This window comes from Acanthisitta chloris, unplaced genomic scaffold, assembly GCF_000695815.1.
Source record: "Acanthisitta chloris isolate BGI_N310 unplaced genomic scaffold, ASM69581v1 scaffold22766, whole genome shotgun sequence".
Classification (NCBI taxonomy): Eukaryota; Metazoa; Chordata; class Aves; order Passeriformes; family Acanthisittidae; genus Acanthisitta; species Acanthisitta chloris.
In genome coordinates, this window is record NW_008679268.1 from 465 (window position 1) to 18,360 (window position 17,896).

At 44.4% G+C, this 17,896-nt stretch overlaps 1 protein-coding gene across 1 annotated transcript in view; it reads left to right on the top strand.

Moving 5' to 3' along the window:
- Positions 1-2,050: 2,050 nt before the first annotated feature.
- Positions 2,051-17,896, top strand: part of VWC2L (von Willebrand factor C domain containing protein 2-like) — a 49,078-nt gene continuing 33,232 nt past the window's right edge. The window contains exon 1 of the mRNA XM_009077226.1: positions 2,051-2,461. Within this exon, the coding sequence (XP_009075474.1) occupies positions 2,051-2,461 (411 nt within the window). The remainder of the gene's footprint in view (positions 2,462-17,896) is intronic.

Sequence of the window (17,896 nt, forward strand, 5' to 3'; positions counted from 1 at the left end):
TGGGCTCTCTCAGCATGAGAAATGATGAGAAAGTTCAAGCTGTAAACTAATTCTCAGCTGAGCAGCATTTGTTTACTTGTTGAAATCTGTCCATCTGCAGTCGGTCTGATTTCCAGGATCGCCGCCGAGCCGAGTGCTTATGAGTTGCTGTGGGACATCTCAGCAAAATACAGTGCTCTTATTTTTGATCTGTGGAGAACTTACATATATATATGTGTGTATATATAGGAGAGCTTCCACATCAGACTCCAACAAATTATCTTGATTGTTTTACGTTTCCTCGGACATGAATTACTTCATTTGCTTCTGCTTTTTTTTCCCCCTGAATGCACACCAATCTGCAATGTTGCAACCTACCTGTAGCGTTTAGGTGGGGAGATTCTCTGCTCTGTGGATATGTAAAGCAGCTGTATCTGCACGAATCGCTTGATTTCCAAGCAGCATGTTACAATAGATATTGCTGATAGGAGTAACAACAGGGTGCATAGTCCTTGTGATGGAAACGCAGCTAGTACTTCAATTAAGAAGATATCTTTTTGAATTTGATAAAGCTTGTGTAATATCCGGTGTCTCCCTCTGTTGTGGCTTTGGATAAACTGCTTTGTCAACAGGATCCCTTAGCTGCTTCTCTAGGATTAAAGCTTTCTCCTCCTGCTGCTACTTTTTTTGCTTCAATTAAGGGAGAATTAATTGCCGGGCATCTGCAGTCCACCAAAAATCCTGATACATGAAAAATACCTCCTCGAGGGGTGGAGGGGGAGTACGTGTTTGCCGTGTGTGTAGGTTAATGCATGTTTGTGTATCCTGTGTGTGTCTGTATGTGCATGCCCTGGGAACGGAGGAAGGGAAGGGATGACACACACATCGCAACAGTCCTTTTTATTTTGGTTTGTGCCAGGATCTACCTCCGTAGTTCTGCAATCCAGATAATGCTAATATTTCATCTCATTTAAAAGTTTCCTGTGATACTTTGCCCAGTTCTCTTAAAAGACATGAGAAACCAGTTTGCTGCTGGGGTTGTACTGGCTGTTGGTGGTGTCTGGGCAGGTTGGTGGCGGTGATGTGGCACTGTGGGCAGAATGCACCCACGGCGCCAGCTCTCCTGGGGGTCAGGTCGAAGCTCCTCTCCCTCTCCAGGTCGATCCTACGCTCAATCCCTTCAGCAGAGCTTGCTGAAGGTCGGGCCGTGCTGCATCACTCCCAAAGTTTTAGAAAGGCTCCAGTTTAATCAGGCAAACGCATTTCAGTGGCTCCATGCATTATGCAGGCATTTAACATCCTGCTCTCCGCGTTTCTGGGAATTACTGAAATGCTGAATAATGGAGAAGGTGAATTGCATTTTTGCTTCTACTGGGATCATACATAGCTGCTGCAGGAGGTACTGTGTCGATAGCCCAGGTGGTCCCTTTTTATAAATGCTGTATATCTAATGCTGTACTATTCCACCTCTCGCAGACCGAGTTTTACCCAGCACCATCTTCCATATCGGACGCAGATCTGACGGCAGATTGTGCTTAACTCCTTTTTCAGCCCAGGTTTCCCACCCCAGTTCAGTGAAGTGGGCTGTGCACCATCTGTAGCACCAAGGGACAGTGGCCATCACAGGAGGTTTAGACCATGCTGAACTTGGGTTCAAACCCCTCTGAGCTGCCCATCACTGTGATTTCAGGCAGCTAGTTTAATTCCTGGTGCATCTGAAAACTCAACTGCACAAATGAGGAAAATAAAAATTAGATGACTCTGTGAGCCACCATTCCCTCAGAGATGTTTTGTGGGCATGTGCTCCCAGGCATATGTGTCTGAGTTGCGTATTTCATATGCTTTGTTCTCTTTGGCAAAAATTGAGAAGAGGCTTAATTCAAATGAAATAGCGATAGTTATCTGTGCAGTTTCAAAACTGATTTATTCTTGGGTGGTGATTGAAACTATGACCTTTGTAAGCCAGTATTCTCTGAATTTTGAGTTTGGTCTCACTTAAAAATATTTGTTTTCAGACCACAACACTGGTCTCCCTATGGAATCAACTGTTTGTATCTGGCATTGAGGTCCCATGGAGAAGCTGAGGACGGGAATGGCTCTTCATATCCATGAAGCCTGGATACTTCTGTTTGTAATCCCTGGTTTGGTCACTCCAGCTGCCATCAATCATGAAGACTACCCTGCTGATGAAGGGGACCAGACCTCCAGTAATGACAATCTGATCTTTGATGACTACCGGGGGAAGGGATGTGTGGATGACAGTGGCTTTGTGTACAAACTGGGAGAACGTTTTTTCCCGGGACATTCCAACTGTCCCTGTGTCTGTACTGAGGATGGACCTGTTTGTGATCAACCAGAATGCCCTAAAATCCACCCAAAGTGTACAAAAGTGGAACACAATGGATGCTGTCCAGAATGCAAAGAAGTGAAAAACTTTTGTGAATATCACGGGAAAAATTACAAAATCTTGGAGGAATTTAAGGTATGAAACGTTTTCTTCAGTATTTGATATTAGTGTGCTTTAGGAATTGTACTTTTGCTGGGAACTCTGAAAGGCACTCAGTATTTGCTTACTGCTGTTGATGGATGCCAGAGCTGAAGTTGTTGTTAGCTGGGATACAGGTTTGGCTCATGCAAAAGGTGTCACCTCCCCCTGATGTGCCCTCACTGAGGGAGAGAGGTCGGTCAGAAGCCCCTGTGGGAATTGCCAGCCCTCTGAATCTACCTCCTTTCCTCATAGTATGGATCATGTTGGACTACCAATGATGTGTAAACCAATACTGAGTGCTTTTTAAGGACCCCTTTTCCAATATGGATAGCAGAAAATGATGGCATGGTACTGAGAGTTGCTACTCATAACTGTATGGAAATGCAAATAAGTAGATGGTAAACTATATTTAATATTTTCATTTCAGCTGTGATAAGGCTGTCTAGATGGAGAAGATGAATTCCTAGGCAGATGACCATCTCAAGTAATAAGAAGTATGGGGTTTCATTGTAGTGGTTGAGTTCCAATTAGGAATGTTGTAAATAAATCCTTCTGAAATATATGTTAAAAATAAGACCAGATTTTCAAAACCCATTACCCTTTGCACAGCCTGCATCTCTCATTCTAATGAGTTTGATCACATGTTTTCAATTCTGCCAAGGAAAATAACATTTCATGGTGAAGAACGGGGTCTGCAAGAGCTGTAGGGACACACAAGTTTGTTCTCCCAGGTCACGTGGCTTTAAGAGTTGGACCTCCAGAATTAACAACAGCCTATAATTCTTCCTGGCTGTGTGTCTGAGCTCATTATACACCCTTGGCCAGTTTATCTTGTCTTCTGACAATGAAAATTATTTCACATTGGTCTGTGTACTTCACAAGTTCTTGGTGACATAGATGACAATTTCCTTTTTCCCAGAAACTGCCTTTTTCAGTGAGGGTAGTAGTTAGTTCCTTTCTTCCATCATGTGTGGTTTATGTTCATCTTTTTCTGTCCATCTGTAGCTGCAGTCACTCAGTCTGGGCAAGGCAGTTTAATGTCACAAACACAAGGCAAAGCAAATATCTGAATAACATCTCCTTGAGGACCATCCTGATCGACCTGTTCCTTCACTGAGGAATGTGAATTTGCTGATCTTGTGAACTGCTGAACTAACAGTTTCTTCTTGCCCTAGGAACGCCTAGCCCAGCTTCATCCCACAATCAAGCTTCGGTGATCCGATTTGGACTGTTGTGTTGTCAGGTAGTGAGGTGTCCCATCTAGTTGTGGTTCTGACACATAGCCGGGTTCTTAGGTGGGAGTGATAAGGACTCTTTTTGAAGGGAATTCAGTGGGAGAATAAGGAGATGCATTTTGTCATTAAAGTATCTTTGCATGTAAATTAAGTACAAAAGTGGTACTCACTTCTCCTGAAAGAAATAATTACACCCTGAGAACAGATAAGCCCTAGAGGGAAAGGGAAAGGCTTTCTAGGGGGAAAGGCTGCTAGAGAGAGTTAGGAGCAATCTGGTTCTTTGCTGTTGTGTTCAAACATTGTGTGGTGGTGTGTGGGAAGCAAAGCTTCCGTATCCTCTGAGAAACACAAAGTAGATGGTGTCACACCACTCACACACAGTAACCTTCTGTCCAGGACTAATGTGAGATCCTTCAGACTTAATTTAGCTGACAGTCAAGCTTTTGACCTGGACCTGTGTTTTGCTGAGAGCTCAATACCTTGTGGAGTAGGGCAGAAAACAATGTTTTGGAAATCCATCTGTTTACCTAGAAAAAAACAGTGAAATTCTTTTCTTCCTCTTAAGTAGTGTAGAAGAGTAGGGCAATGGAAGATTACTTCCAGGGGTGTTTGGGGAGAAAAAAAGGGGCACCTGTGAACTATGATTTTATAAATGCTGTGGGAAAGACAGAGCTGCAAGATTCAGGAAACTGATGCTCTGAAGTCTTGACTTTATTGAGGCATCCAAGCATTTTGCTGTTTACTTCAACAGAATAAAGATTTTACCTGCTATCTCTGCAGATGAAATTCTGAGTAGTTCAGAGGTTTTGCAGTCTCTGAGCTCTGCTATTCCCTCATCCTGTTGAATTTATAAAGTCTGCAAACTTTCTCACATCCATTCCACACGCACTGAAGTTGAAGAGGAGAGGCTTTCTCCAGTGATTCTGACTCAAACCCAGGCTGCTTTCAGTGGAAACAGAGGCACCGTTTTATGTGGCCTCAGAACCCTTTCACCCACTTGATTTACTTTTGCTAGTATGTAGGTTCCAAATCGTCATCTATAGAAGTGCTTGTCACTGCTTAGTTTCAGCTGAAATTAGCCTCTATGTGAAAATCTTTTGCAATTGTGTGTCTGTGTGTGTGTGCCAGGACTGACTCATCTTGTAGAGATTCCAGCTGCCAAATTAATTTTTTTTCTCTAGGACATCAAAATCTGTGAGAGATTTCCATTTGGGAGAATTTTCCTGTATTGTTTCTAGATTTTTGCTTAAGTTTGGGGTGAGAAATCCAAATATGATTTAATCTTTTCTCCTACCACTGACAGTAACTGCAATTTTCTCAGGGTAAAGTAGTAGTTGTAAAGGTCCATTCCGTGAATATTTAGCTGTCTTCTAGTGAACAGATCTTGTACATCTGATTTTTTGACTCCTAACAATCAAAAACACAAAATACAAACATGACAACAAGCCATGTAGCTTAGACAGCTGTCCAAATGTTTATGCTTGTGCCCCTCAGTCATTAACACATACAACTGAAATGCTGAGCTGAAGTTCAGTTGTAAATCTAAACCCATTAGGAGTTTTTCTTGTGTCCTTTTATAAAGCCTTGTGTCCCCGACAGATGGGTTAGTAACCCCATATAGCATCTTCATAGCTCTCTTATGGGTCCTGGGAGACCTTGGTGTGTTTGGGGCCCCAGCTGCCCATGCAGAGCCTGCCTTATCCCTTGATGTGAGTGGGACTTATCTCCAACTTTGGCTGGGGCTGCAGTTCCACCTGGACGCCTCTGAAGGAAAGGTCAGCGCAGTCTCCAATGTTAGTTCGGATTCAAATATGTCTAATATATAGTTTCCTGGTGGTCAGGATTTTGATACCTATGGAGCAGGAGAAAGGTCTTGTGGGTTTTACTGGGGTCCATCTCTCTCCCATCTCATTTTCCGCTTCTCTCTTTGTTGGCCTTGACTCTGGTCTCTCTGCACCCTCTCAGAGGGAGCATGGGGTGACAGGCAGCTGCAGTGGCTGCAGGGAAGGTGTGAAGGATGCTGCAAGTCTCTCTGTTTTCTCCAGAGGGATCTGGCAGGGACTCCTGGGGTCACTTGGCAGGTTGCTTTTTCTCCCACACATCATCCTTGTTTTGATTTCAGTCCTGGAGGTTAAGGTATGAGTCCCAAGCGCTCTGCGCTCGCCTGTAGGAGCAGAGACCTTCCAGAGAGCTTGTTAACCCTCCCCTTTCTTCTCAGAGAGAGGAAACGAGCAAATAACAACTCAGAGTGGTCTCTATGTAAGTACACATGGTTGTGTTTTAAATGAATGTTCCCAGACAGCAGGTGATGTAAAGTTAAGGAGACAGTGTTCCGCTGGCGTGATGGATGTTCATTGGCAGCTGATGGAGAAATCGTGCAAATGTCAGTGAGACAACAGTTTCCCTGAGTGCTAATTAGTTTTTACTCTCTTGCATAACTTACAGGCAGAAGAGCACACACCTACCCATGTTTGAGAAATGCAGTTTACTACATGGTTAAGTGTATTTGTAGCCACAGTTAGGAGTTCTTGGAAGAGGATTAAGTGGTCAGTTGGAAAAGTCCATAATCAGTTCTGAACTTCCTAGATCTCTCACCACCCAACAGAGGCATATCCAGAAAACCTTCTGTGGACCCCTGTGGATGTGTAGCAAAATACAAGTTCTGGGAGATGAATGATAGGTTCAGAAGTGATTGTCAAGCTGACATCTTATACATTCTCTTTATTTTAGACTGATAGGCAGGAACTGCTCTCTCTCCCTGCAGGAGTGAGTCTGGGTGACCTGGGTTTTGGTACCCTGGTGCCATCCTTCCTCAAGGCAATGGCAGAAATTTTCTAAGCACGGTCATTAAAATATCCACATTTGCCTGGCAGGACATTGGCTGAGTTATCCTTTGGGTGGGAGCGCAGGAGGTTTTGGTGTCACAACCTGGCCTTCCTGGTGGTGCTCAGGTCAGAAGAGCAGCTTCAACCTGCAGTTGTGTCGTGATTTAACCCCAGCTAGCAAACAAACACCACGCAGCCGCTCACAAACTGCCCCACCAACGGGATGGGGGAGAGAATCGGAAGGGTAAATGCTAGAAAAACTCATGGGTTGAAACAAAGACAGTTTAATAGAGAAAGCAAAAGCTGCACACACAAGCAAAGCAAAACAAGGAATTAATTCACTGCTTCCTACGGGCAGGAGGTGTTCAGCCGTCTCCAGGAGAGCAGGGCCCATCACACATAATGTCTTCCTTGGGAAGACATTATAATTTGTTTTCCTTGGGAAGGCAAACACCATCACTCCAGATGTCCCCCCTTCCTCCTTCTTCCTCCCACCTTATATACTGAGCATGATGTCCTATGGTATGGAATATCCCTTTGGTCAGGTTGGGTCACCTGTCCCAGCTGTGTCTCCTCCCAATCTCCCATGCACCCCCAACTTCCTTGCCAGTGTGGCAGTACAGAAAGCAGCAAAGGCCTTGGCTCTGTGTAAACTCTGCTCAGCAGTAACAAAAACATCTCTGCATTATCAACCCTGTGCTCTGCACAAAACCCAAACATAGCCCCATACTAGCCACTGTGAAGAAAGTTAACTCTACTTCAGCCCAAACCAGCACAAGTTGTGAACTTGAGCTTGGAAAACACTGAACATCAATGACATTTTTTGAGTGCTCTTCAGTGGTCAACATGCTTTCTGCCAAGAGCTGCAATTTCTTCCAGCCATTGGCTCTGCCAGTCATTAACCTCTGCCTTAAAGCTGCTGCCTTTCATTTGGCTACCCTTCCCAATGACTTCTCCACCTCTTTGTCCTCTCCCCTTCCACCTTCACTGCTCCCAAACCTATCCTTGCTCAAAAAGTCCCTAGATGGTGGCCAAATATTGGTCCCTTGCATCATGCACTAGTGTGGAGGGATGGGAGAATCATCTTTGCCCTTGTGCAGACCTCCACACTGGCAGAAGAAAAGCCCAAGCCAAACAGGAAAGGGAAATTTTTTGCTTCTAGGGCAAAATCTCCACTGACTTGAAAAGAGCCAGGATTTCACTGTTGGAGTTCAACTTTATTTTTCTTTACCCTGTTTGCTGCCACTATATCTTAAGTTCATTGCTTTGTTTTGTCCACAAATCACCTGTAATCCTTCAGCAAGGGCTTCTGTATCTTGCTGACTTTATGTCTTCTTGCACAGCGCTTTGCACAGTAGGGATCACAGCTCTAGCAGCGATCTTCGGGGTATAATCAGAATCCAGAATAAATGAGGAACTGTATAAGCATAGCATTATCACGTCCTAATCCTCAGCTCATTATGGAAACCTTTACTTCAAAATAGTGGCACCTCCTTCCCCTTTGTTAATGCTCTTTCAAAATGTTTTATTAATGCAATTATCTCCATATAACTTAACAAAGTAAGACCTCTCATCAAAAGGCACATGCAAGTGTGTATGCAGCAGCTGTGCCAGCATCTCACAGTCCATTCTGCTGTCAGAGAAGGGGAGGCAATGAAACCAAGAAGTGGTTCCCCACCCCCAGAACTGTGCCAGAAATAGAAATTAAGTGGTGCAAACTACAGCCTTGCTCAGAGCACCAGTTCCCCAGCCTGGGAGTGTAACCTTATCAAATATGAATGGAGCACTTGGGTCATTCCCAGAGCATTACTGATGGGGTGATGTTGTCAGGTGAAAGACAAGAGTGTGTTGCAGTCCTGCGTTGAGAGGGAAGGTGAGGGGAGAAGTGTGCTGCCCTCTGGCACCTGGGGTGGTGCCATGGGGTCCCTCAGCCCTGCCCAGGGTGCAGACTGGGACTGTGCATGCTGTGGTTTGTATCACTGTGAGTGTGCAGAGATACGACACCTTAAGGCTGAGGAGTTTCCTTTCATGGACCACTAGGAAAACAATGTGGGGAGGAAAGGAAGATTCTTTACTGTGTGTTGCATTTCCTGGTGAGTCTTGGAAAGCACTGAAATCATGACAAGCTAATCACTGCAAGAACAAGAATTATTGAAACATTTTGGTAGTGTACTAAACCAGCCCTCCAAATCACTAATGGCTCTTAGATCTTTGCTCATGAATTCCAAGAAGCTGATTGCTAACTCAAGCCAGCATGGGGCCCCCATTTTAATATTGGCATTTTCCTCTACAAGATGTGTACAGCAGGTTTGTTTTTTCACTATGACTCAAACAAATGGGGCTTTATCTTTTTTTTTTCTTCTCCTTCTTGTGTGTTCTGCAATTTCACATATGGATAGAAAATCATAATACAAAAGAAATTTCAATAACATGCCTATGCTTTAATAAAAGGAGCCATGAACAATGCCAGCTCTGAAGATAGCATACAGCCATTGAAATCAGACAGGGGAAACAGAACATCAGTCAGATGGAAAAGTATGATTTATTATCTCCCTCCTGGCAAAATTACAGTGACAATGTCTATGCAAAGGAATCTAAAATTACTGACTTACTGTATGTCTGTCATAATTTGTACCAAGAAAACATACTAAAATAGATAGGCCTGTCACATACTGATCTGTAGTGATACCTGTTTTTAAAAGGATGTTATGTACTTAGCTACTGATTCTGTAACATATATATTATATTATGTACAAATATATTATCACAATAGGTGGAAGAAGATGGACTTTATCCAGAATTTGGCTAAAAATACCTATGCAGTTGTTTTCCCCCAGATCACAGTAATACATGGAGGCCCCAAGAGCTCAGAGCTCAGTGGCACTGTCTGCACTACGCACACTCTGACAAAGCTCCCTATTGAAAGAGATGAGACCCAAACCTTGAGCATCAGCATGGTTCAGAATCATCAGGAATTAAGCACAACCCCCTGTGCTTTTATAATGGTGCATCGATGCGGCTGCACAGTGCAGAGTTTGGCCTGTGCATGCAAGTCCAAAGGATTGGTATTTTTCCAGTAAATATGACACAGGAATTAATGTGTGCCCAACACTTGTACTGCCAGAGCTGTTACTGGGCTTTCAGTGATTCACTCCAGGAAATAACCCATCAGCTCTGCTTGCTTCCAGAACTAGGGACTGTCCAGAGAGCTACTGAGAGAGAGAGAGGGGTTATCTCTGCACAGCCAGAGGAGAAGCTCTGGCACTTCCCCTCCCCTCCCTCCCTGCCTGCTGGAGCCATACTGTTAAGAAAGAGGAATGTGTAGTACACCAGGCTCTTACCAGCTCCTTCCAAGAGTGGCAAAATCAAGTCTGAGGGTTTGTTCCCATGCCAGACAATACTCAGTGAGGCCAAGGAGAGAGGTGCTCATCCCTTGGCTCTCCCAAGTTGTGTTCATCTCTGTCACCCAAGGTGTGGTGAGCGTGAGGTCCTCAGTTTGTCAGCTTGTGAAGAATGTCATCCATAGAAACATTCACAGACCATTGATGAGAAGGTTTTTAGGAAACTGTTTCCTATCAAAGCAAGAGGAAGTGCAGGTGTGTGTTTGTTGCCACTGGAATGTGCTTTATGCAGAATTGCATTCATTAAAAACAATGTTCAGTTAGCCAATTATTTTAGTTATTGTTTTAAATGCTATAATTAGGTAAGTGATGTAGTGACAATGCTCAGCCTAGTTGCAAAATAAAAGTACATGTAGTGTTAGGCTCCCTTACTCTGTTCTGTGGTGCAGTTCAGAGGTAATTCTTTGGGAATCACGGTAAAATTGGAATACTTGGAGGAGCAATAGGGTTTGAAGCAGCTTCTCCAAGCAGGGAATCTCTTAGTCTGTTAACTGTGGTCATCCCAGTCAGCAAACCTTTCTGACTTAGGGTTAGCCCAGTGTGCTGCCTGTGTTAGCAGACCCCAGTGTATTCTCTCATCACAGATAACCTGTTCAAAACCGTTTTCATTTCACATCCTTCCCAGCTTGTGCTCATAACCAAATGTGGTGAGATCCCTTGAGGGACAAAAGACTCCTGGGCCCTGCTATGTTCTCTCCTGGGGGTTTAAGCACTGACAACTGGATGCAAGGGGCAGACAGGACCATTTAGCAAATGCCTTCTCAGCTAGTCAGCTAGTAGAGCTGCAGATTTTCTGCTGCTAAGAACTGCTACAGCTCTGTGGATCACAAGTGGCCCACTGAGATGTTTGGTACAAGTTAGGTACTACTCCTGGAGTTTGCATGATGCTGACCTGAGAGAAGGATTTGCCCAAGGGAGCTCCCATGAAGCCCAATCCACCTTGCCAGCTGCCAGAAAGTACTGAGTAAGGCTAGGTTACCAAAAAATGACAGATAATGCAGAGTGAGAGAGAAAAAGCAATGCAGAACCAGTCACTATTTGATATCATGTGTTTGCCCCCTCACACCTCTCAACATGCACTGATAACTGGGCTGGTGTCAAAGCCCAGGAGCAAAGGAAAGCACAGCCACAGCAAACCCCACCAGACGTGATGCTCAAGCCACTGGTACAGCCCCAACCCACTGCTTAGCCAGACTGGACTTGGAAGCAGGGCCTGGAGACAGGGAAGGGAGAAGGGAATGTGCATGTGAATGCAGTCATGGGCACTGAGCCCCCTTGAGCTCCTGTACCCTTAGCAATGTAAAGGGAAAAAGCAACTTAGCTCCTAATCACTCCTTGTACACATACTTGGGATCAGCCAACATGTCCTTCCTTGGGAGGAAAAAAAGGTGGCAGAACATGTTAACAGAGACCAGGAATGAGGTCTTGTCTCCAGCTTTGGTGCTGGAGGGAACCCTGAGCTCAGCAACAATGAGTAAAGGCAATGCATTCAGGAAAGAGCTGCTCCTTCAGGAGGAAGGAGGGAGCACATTGGTGTGCCATTGGGATGCAGGAGCTCCTGCTGTAGTCCCAGGGGTGTGGACTGGCTTCCCTTAGGGCACAAGGGGTGCAAGGTGATGAGGCTGAGAGTGATAGAGCACCAAAGTCTGCAGTGTGGGACCTGCAGAAAGAGGAGGTCCCACCTGCCTTTTACTGCTGCAGCTCAGCCAGGAGACACTCACCAGTCCATCACTATGATTTCGAGCTGCCTGAGCTGCATGGGGACATGGAGCTTGTCTTCAGATAAAGCAGACTGACTGAACGATTGCATTCAGTTTGACCAAACAGCCATTACCTGAGTGTCTTGTGAGTAAAAGATTCCAAATCCATCACTGGTGCAAATCTGCCTGGATGGTCCTGTGGCTGTGGAAAGTGCATCTGATGATCCAGATAGGAAACAGCAAGAGAAGGGATGGAACCAAGGTCCAAATCTCTTCCTCAATGATGGCTGATTGTATTATATCTGCCTTCTTAATACAAATTCAGTATTTTATCAGTACATAGAGCTGACCTCACCACCTTTTCCCATATTTAAACATGAGTGATGAAGAAACAGCAGATTCAGATATAAGGAAAACACAAGTAAAAGGGATCACCTTTCTGACCAGGTCCTTGGTTCCTTTCTCCATGCTTCAGAAGGCTTTCTCCTAGACATGGCTCCTTCATTGCAAGGGCTGACAAGGAGAGAATGGAGAGCAGGAAGCTGCCATCTAGCCTCACTTTCCCTGTTGACACTAAAAGGAGCTTAACAAATGTGAAGCACATGCAGACATTTTGTCTATGTCCGAACGGGACTGCGCATCACACTTCGGAGCCACAGTCCCATCTGTCATATCTGTAACCTTTCAGAAGGAGTCCCCTTCCCTGTGCATTGTGCATGTCTGAGCTGAGAAACTATTGTAATAGAGTAATAAAAATTATCACCAAAGTAATAGAGAACTCCAGTCCACTCAGCCCCAGGGTAGGTGAGGTGCAACTATTGTAAGGAATAAAATGAGACATATATCAAAGCAGAGAGAGAGTTTTTATGGAAGAAGTGCAAAGTCATGTTTTTATGGAAAGCTTCGCTGCTGCTCTCTGGAGAGAAGAGCAACCACGAGACTGCGGATACACAGCTCCCGTGGAAAAAGGGCCAGGACTCTGCTCAAGGTTGTCTCTCTCTCATTAGCTAATGGAGGAGTCACTCTTCAGATCCAGACATGGTTCCAGGAGCCTTTGAAACTCACCAAATTGTGTGGCACAGAGCAGATCTATGAGTACAAAGCTCCTAATGCTGTCACAATCCTGAATCATCAGATATGGGCCCAGGATCCCCGTGGTGAGACACATCTTCTGTGCTTGTCTCTCTCAGCTGGCTTACTGCTCTGTGTAGCTGCCAGGGATTTTTACAAAAGAATGGCAAGGATGATGATGTTTCCAGGTATGGACAGGCACGATCTGGGGATGAGGGGAGGAGAGGAATAGATGGCATGCAGGGGTTACAGCATCTTTATGCCTTTCCATCTCCACAATTCAAGCCTGGTCACGAGCATGATGGAAGAACTCGGAGCTGTGCCTAGACGGGCAGCAGTTACAAGGGTAGCTGAAATGGGGCTTTGGTTGGAGAGCTGCTGTAGAAAATAGTCATGTTCAGCCTCTTTGGGCTGCTGTGAGTATAGGATGGAGTCATATTTATAGAAGATGTTTTAGGTGATGTATGTGTGACTTTCTTGTTCTTTCCATTAAGGAAATCTGTCATTTCATTTCAGTCTTACCGTAGTAATGTTTGTGTGTGTATTGGGGGCTCCCTTAGAAAAACAGGGTGTCAGCATCCGCTCCTGCTGCTGCTTGGAAGCCACCAACTTGGGTTAGCCAATCTGCAGTATGATGGAAACATTTTTCAGGTTTTGGATGGCACAGTTCATTTGTATTGTTAGTGCTCCATATAAGTAGGATACAGCTCCAATTTTTTCACTGCGGATAAATTATCTAATGACTTAGTAGTTTTTTCCTGTTGCAAAGTCATTTGCAACCTGATGGTGTTTTCAGTGATTGTACTCATCTATAATCACTCAACAGATTGTTTATTTGAGCAACTTTCCACCTGTGGAAAATTCAAGTGGTTATGGTTTCTGTAGTGTAATTGATATTGTGTCTCCACTAGCTGCATGGATGATTTTTGTTTTATTAAGTAAGTGACAAAAATGAGTACAATTTTTGCCCCTTGCAAGTTCTTTATTGGCACATACAAAAGAGCCAGTTACCAAATTTTTAACACAATTTGGATGGTTATTTATGTGCTGCTAATAGTAAAAGCAAAGTGAGCAGCCCAAAGGAGAAACGGGTGGATTTCAGTCTCACCTTCAGGTGGGACTCACTCCATAGCCTGTTCTCCACAAGTTTGGCACCTGCAGAATTTCTCAGCTGAAAGCTTTCTCTGAATTTTCGTGCAATCTCCTGCTAATCTGCCTGCGATCGCAGGCAATTTCAATGACAATGAAAATTATTCTAATTCCTACTCTGGGAGTATCTCTGATGAATGCTATCCCAGTTCCTCTTTCATTCCTCTCCCCGGGTTTATGACTTCCCACCTCAGCCACAGTGTGGAAACCATTTTTGCCTCCAGATGTATTCATCAGGTGCTTTTAAACTTTCTTCCCTTTCTTGCTTCCTGCCAATACATTCACCACCTGAAACTGTAGCTACAGAAATAATTTCCATCAGAATTGCCATTGTCCTTAGCGTCATTAAAAGTTACAGCTCCTCTTAAGATGTAAGTGCCCAATTTGACAGACATCACTTTCCATCACTCTGTGTTTCCTGCTGTTCTGTCTGCATTGAAGCAGGATGCTATCAGTCCAGCCTGTCTGAGGGAAGAGGCTGAATGGAATTATCTGTGTGAGTTCTGACACACAGTCTCTTGAAAACTAAAAGATGGAGAGATTGACAGCAGCAATGGTTTTCAGTTTTCCTTTCCTCAGATTCCAGGCTCTCAGGGGATGGGACACACCCAGACATGTAGGCAGGAGGTGCATGTGGCTACAGCTGGTGAATCTGAATCTGTGGCAAGGTGTGCACAAGTGCCAGGTTAGATCCATTGCATTCCAGAACACCTTGACACCAGCAGAAATGGAGGGGATAGCATCTCCTGCATAAGAGGTTGGCATTGCTTTTTCTAACATGTTCTCCAAGGGTGACAAAGCATTGCAGCTCTGTATTCAGTAAAACTACCAAGAGAAGCATTTTTTCCCTTTGCAATATCACCTAGAAAAGGTGTGTACTTACACAGCATTTCCTTTTAGGTGTTGCAGGTGGTGGGAGCTAACATGCCTGATTCAGATTTGCAGTGATACTGAGTTTGCTTTGATGTGATGGATCCTTGGGTTTCCCTGGGGCTTAGAAAACAAGCCTACTGGCTTAATTTCTTGGTTATACACCACTTCCAATTTCAGGCAACCAAGCAGATTTCTCCAATCATTCTGCCCATGTGGTGAATTCACTTATCTGACTGTGAAAAGCATCACAGGCCCCACTAGCAGGTGTATTCAATTCAGTGCAATACTCATATTGTCTTCTACTAACTTGAACAGCCCCTGCATGATGATCAGTAGGTCTATTCTAACATGATTAGGTGGCTGTAAACACTTAGGTGTAGCTTTTCTATTTCATTCCCCTAAAGAAATCTCAAGTGTTCGTGATAGAATAAAATCTGTATTGTTCTGTGACTGCTAGTAGCTGTGTATAGCTGAAGAAGGACTGTCGTGTGTCAGACAGCATGAGGACATGGTCCTTATGTGACCCCTTCATGGGACCATGTCAATGAGATGAAATCTTCTAGTATGGGGTTATGGGACATTCTTGTACAAAAAGCCTCTTCAAGCTTAGCTGGAGAGTGCAGGAAGGAGGGAGAAGAGAGCAGCCCAGCAAAGCCTGATATCTGGATCTCAGAACAGATGACTAGAGTGCAACTGCAAGAATTTGTCATAGGTTTGAGCGGCCTGTGTGCTAGCTCCAGCAAAGATGTAAACCTTCTTCTGTGAGGCTGAAAACCCTGGTAAAAGAAAATGCCACACAATTCAAGGTCTTTTCTTGAAAAAGTGAGGAGGGGTCCAAAGTGTTAGGAAGTGGCTGTGCCTGGAGGAGCTGGCATGTGACTTCATAGAGTGGGAAATCTCAAGGAGTAACAAGTCTCTGTACAGTCTGTTTTAATGTACTGGCTCTTGAAATACTTAGCTGCCAAATAACACTGTAGTCTTAGAAGGCTGTTGGAAAATGAGCACCATTTTTCCAGCTCCTGGAAGGGTATGAGCCTCAAACCCCAAGTCTGAATGAAGCCAACTAGATGAATCACAGCCGATCACAGGAGACTTCAGCCTTAAAACTTGGTCTGAGATCTCTTCCGAGCTGAGTGACAGCCCTCATATGGAACTGAAATGAGTGCACATGGAAACCACAGTTAGCCTGGTGAATGTGGCAGCAGAGCAAAACGTGGTGTTGAGGAAAATTGCTTCTGATTGACAGAACAAACAGGTAAAGAAAAGATACCAGTCTGATGTCATCTTCAGAGCTTTTAGTTTGTCTTAGGTAAATCACTCCCTTTCCACCTCTTTAGAGGTATTTGTGTTGAAGCAGCTAAGAGTGAGTGACTAGCAGACATGAAGACTGAAAAATCCTTATTGCAAGCACAGAAGAGGAGGGCTGCAGTGTAATCATAGAATCATGGAGTACTCTGGGTTGGAAAGGACCCACAAGGATCCCTGCAGTACATACATATGCGTCCTCTGTTCACTCAAGGAGACTACTTACCACTCAGTGATGAGCTTTTGTGTTGTAGAAAAGCCTTTCCTGTGCTCCGGCAGCAGAGAGGTGGCCTAGGGTGCTGTGGCTGTGGACAAGGCATGAGCTAGGGGAGGAGCACAAGTGACGTTCAGTAAGCATTTGGTGCAAGAGAATTCCTGTTGTTAATGAGATGGCTAAGGTGCAGTAAAAGTAAGGTCTTGCAGAAGCTTCTTGCAAAAGTTTTCTGTGTTGGTTACTGGTGTGATTGTACCAGCTGCCTTGGTCTAAAAACATGTTTGATTCAGCTCTTTTCAGCTGCAGAAAAGCATAAAAGTAGATTTAAACATTGAGTTTTGATTTCAGAAAGCCAGTTTCTTTCTTCCACCTCTTCCTGAAGTTTAGGAACAGTCAGGTGTTCAGGCTTTTTTCCTTTTGTTTGATCATGTGATCTCTCTGTCTTATCAACCAGCCCCTCTGGAGGACTTAAGGGCCTGCTGGAGCCCTCTCAAATACACCTCTCAGAGACAGGAAGTTTCTGTGGTTTTATGAAACCTTGTGGGTGACTAAAGAAGGACACACATGGTGCCCAACCCTGTAAGAGAGGGAGCCCCTTATCACCGAGAGGTGTAGTTGAATGATGTTAGCAATCAGAATTCCTACATGTGCTGGCATTTGTTTCCATAAAGAGGGTGAAAATAGTGGGGAGCTGGTGTATATGGGTATGAGAGTGAAGATTAGGAGATACAGTATCCACATCTTGCTTGGCTTCCTGATTTCCCCCACTCAGGGTGTATCTTGTTTTTCATTCTGTTTCCTTTCTCGCCTTTTTGGTTTGTTTGTTTATATCATCTATCAAGTTTATCATTATGTGCTCACACACATAAAATCTTTATTAGCTGTGCGTATTCTCTATTCTCTGTTTTAATTTTCCTTCCTTCTTTCTTTGTTAACAAACTCTGCTGATTGCAGATGTTTGCCATTTGACAGCACCTGAGACTAAGGTTTTCTAGCCATGCAACAGAGCAAGTGCTGTCTCCTTTCTCTGGCCACCCTGATGTGTGTGATGGGGCCATTCCACACAGAAGCAGGGAATGAACCTGCCCTTCCAGCCAAACCTGGAGTCACAGTCCTCCTTGAGATCAGTAGAACAGAAGAGAAATAGAAATTGGGCTATGCTTTTAGGTGTGGTTATAAATAGGTGTTCAGAGTCTGCATTTTCATGCTTCTTTGGTCTTTCTGAAGTGGCTGGCTGAAGGAGAGGTGAATCAGGGTCAATGCTGAGGCTGAGAAGGTCATTTGTGCTCTGTGTCCCACTTCGTCTGTTGTTAAAAGCCCTTGAATATTGGCCACATCTTGGCCAACATGTTGGCCACATCTGCTTCCCACCAGCTTGGCTTGACTTGGCCCCTAGGCTGGCAACAATGTCAAAGAACATATTACCCCACTAGTTCTGAGGGTTAGTGCTCCCAGCCTCATTTGTAGTGGAAATCAGGTAAAGAGAATTTCAGGTGCTTTGCACCAGTTTTCCCAAGTCAAAATGCTCTACTGACTGACACCTTCTACAGAAGGACCCTCTAGTTTTTATTTCTGAAAACATCCTTGGACAGTAAGGGACCATGCAGTGATGCAGACATGTATCTGTGTTGTGTCTGGGCATTGTGAACACTCTTT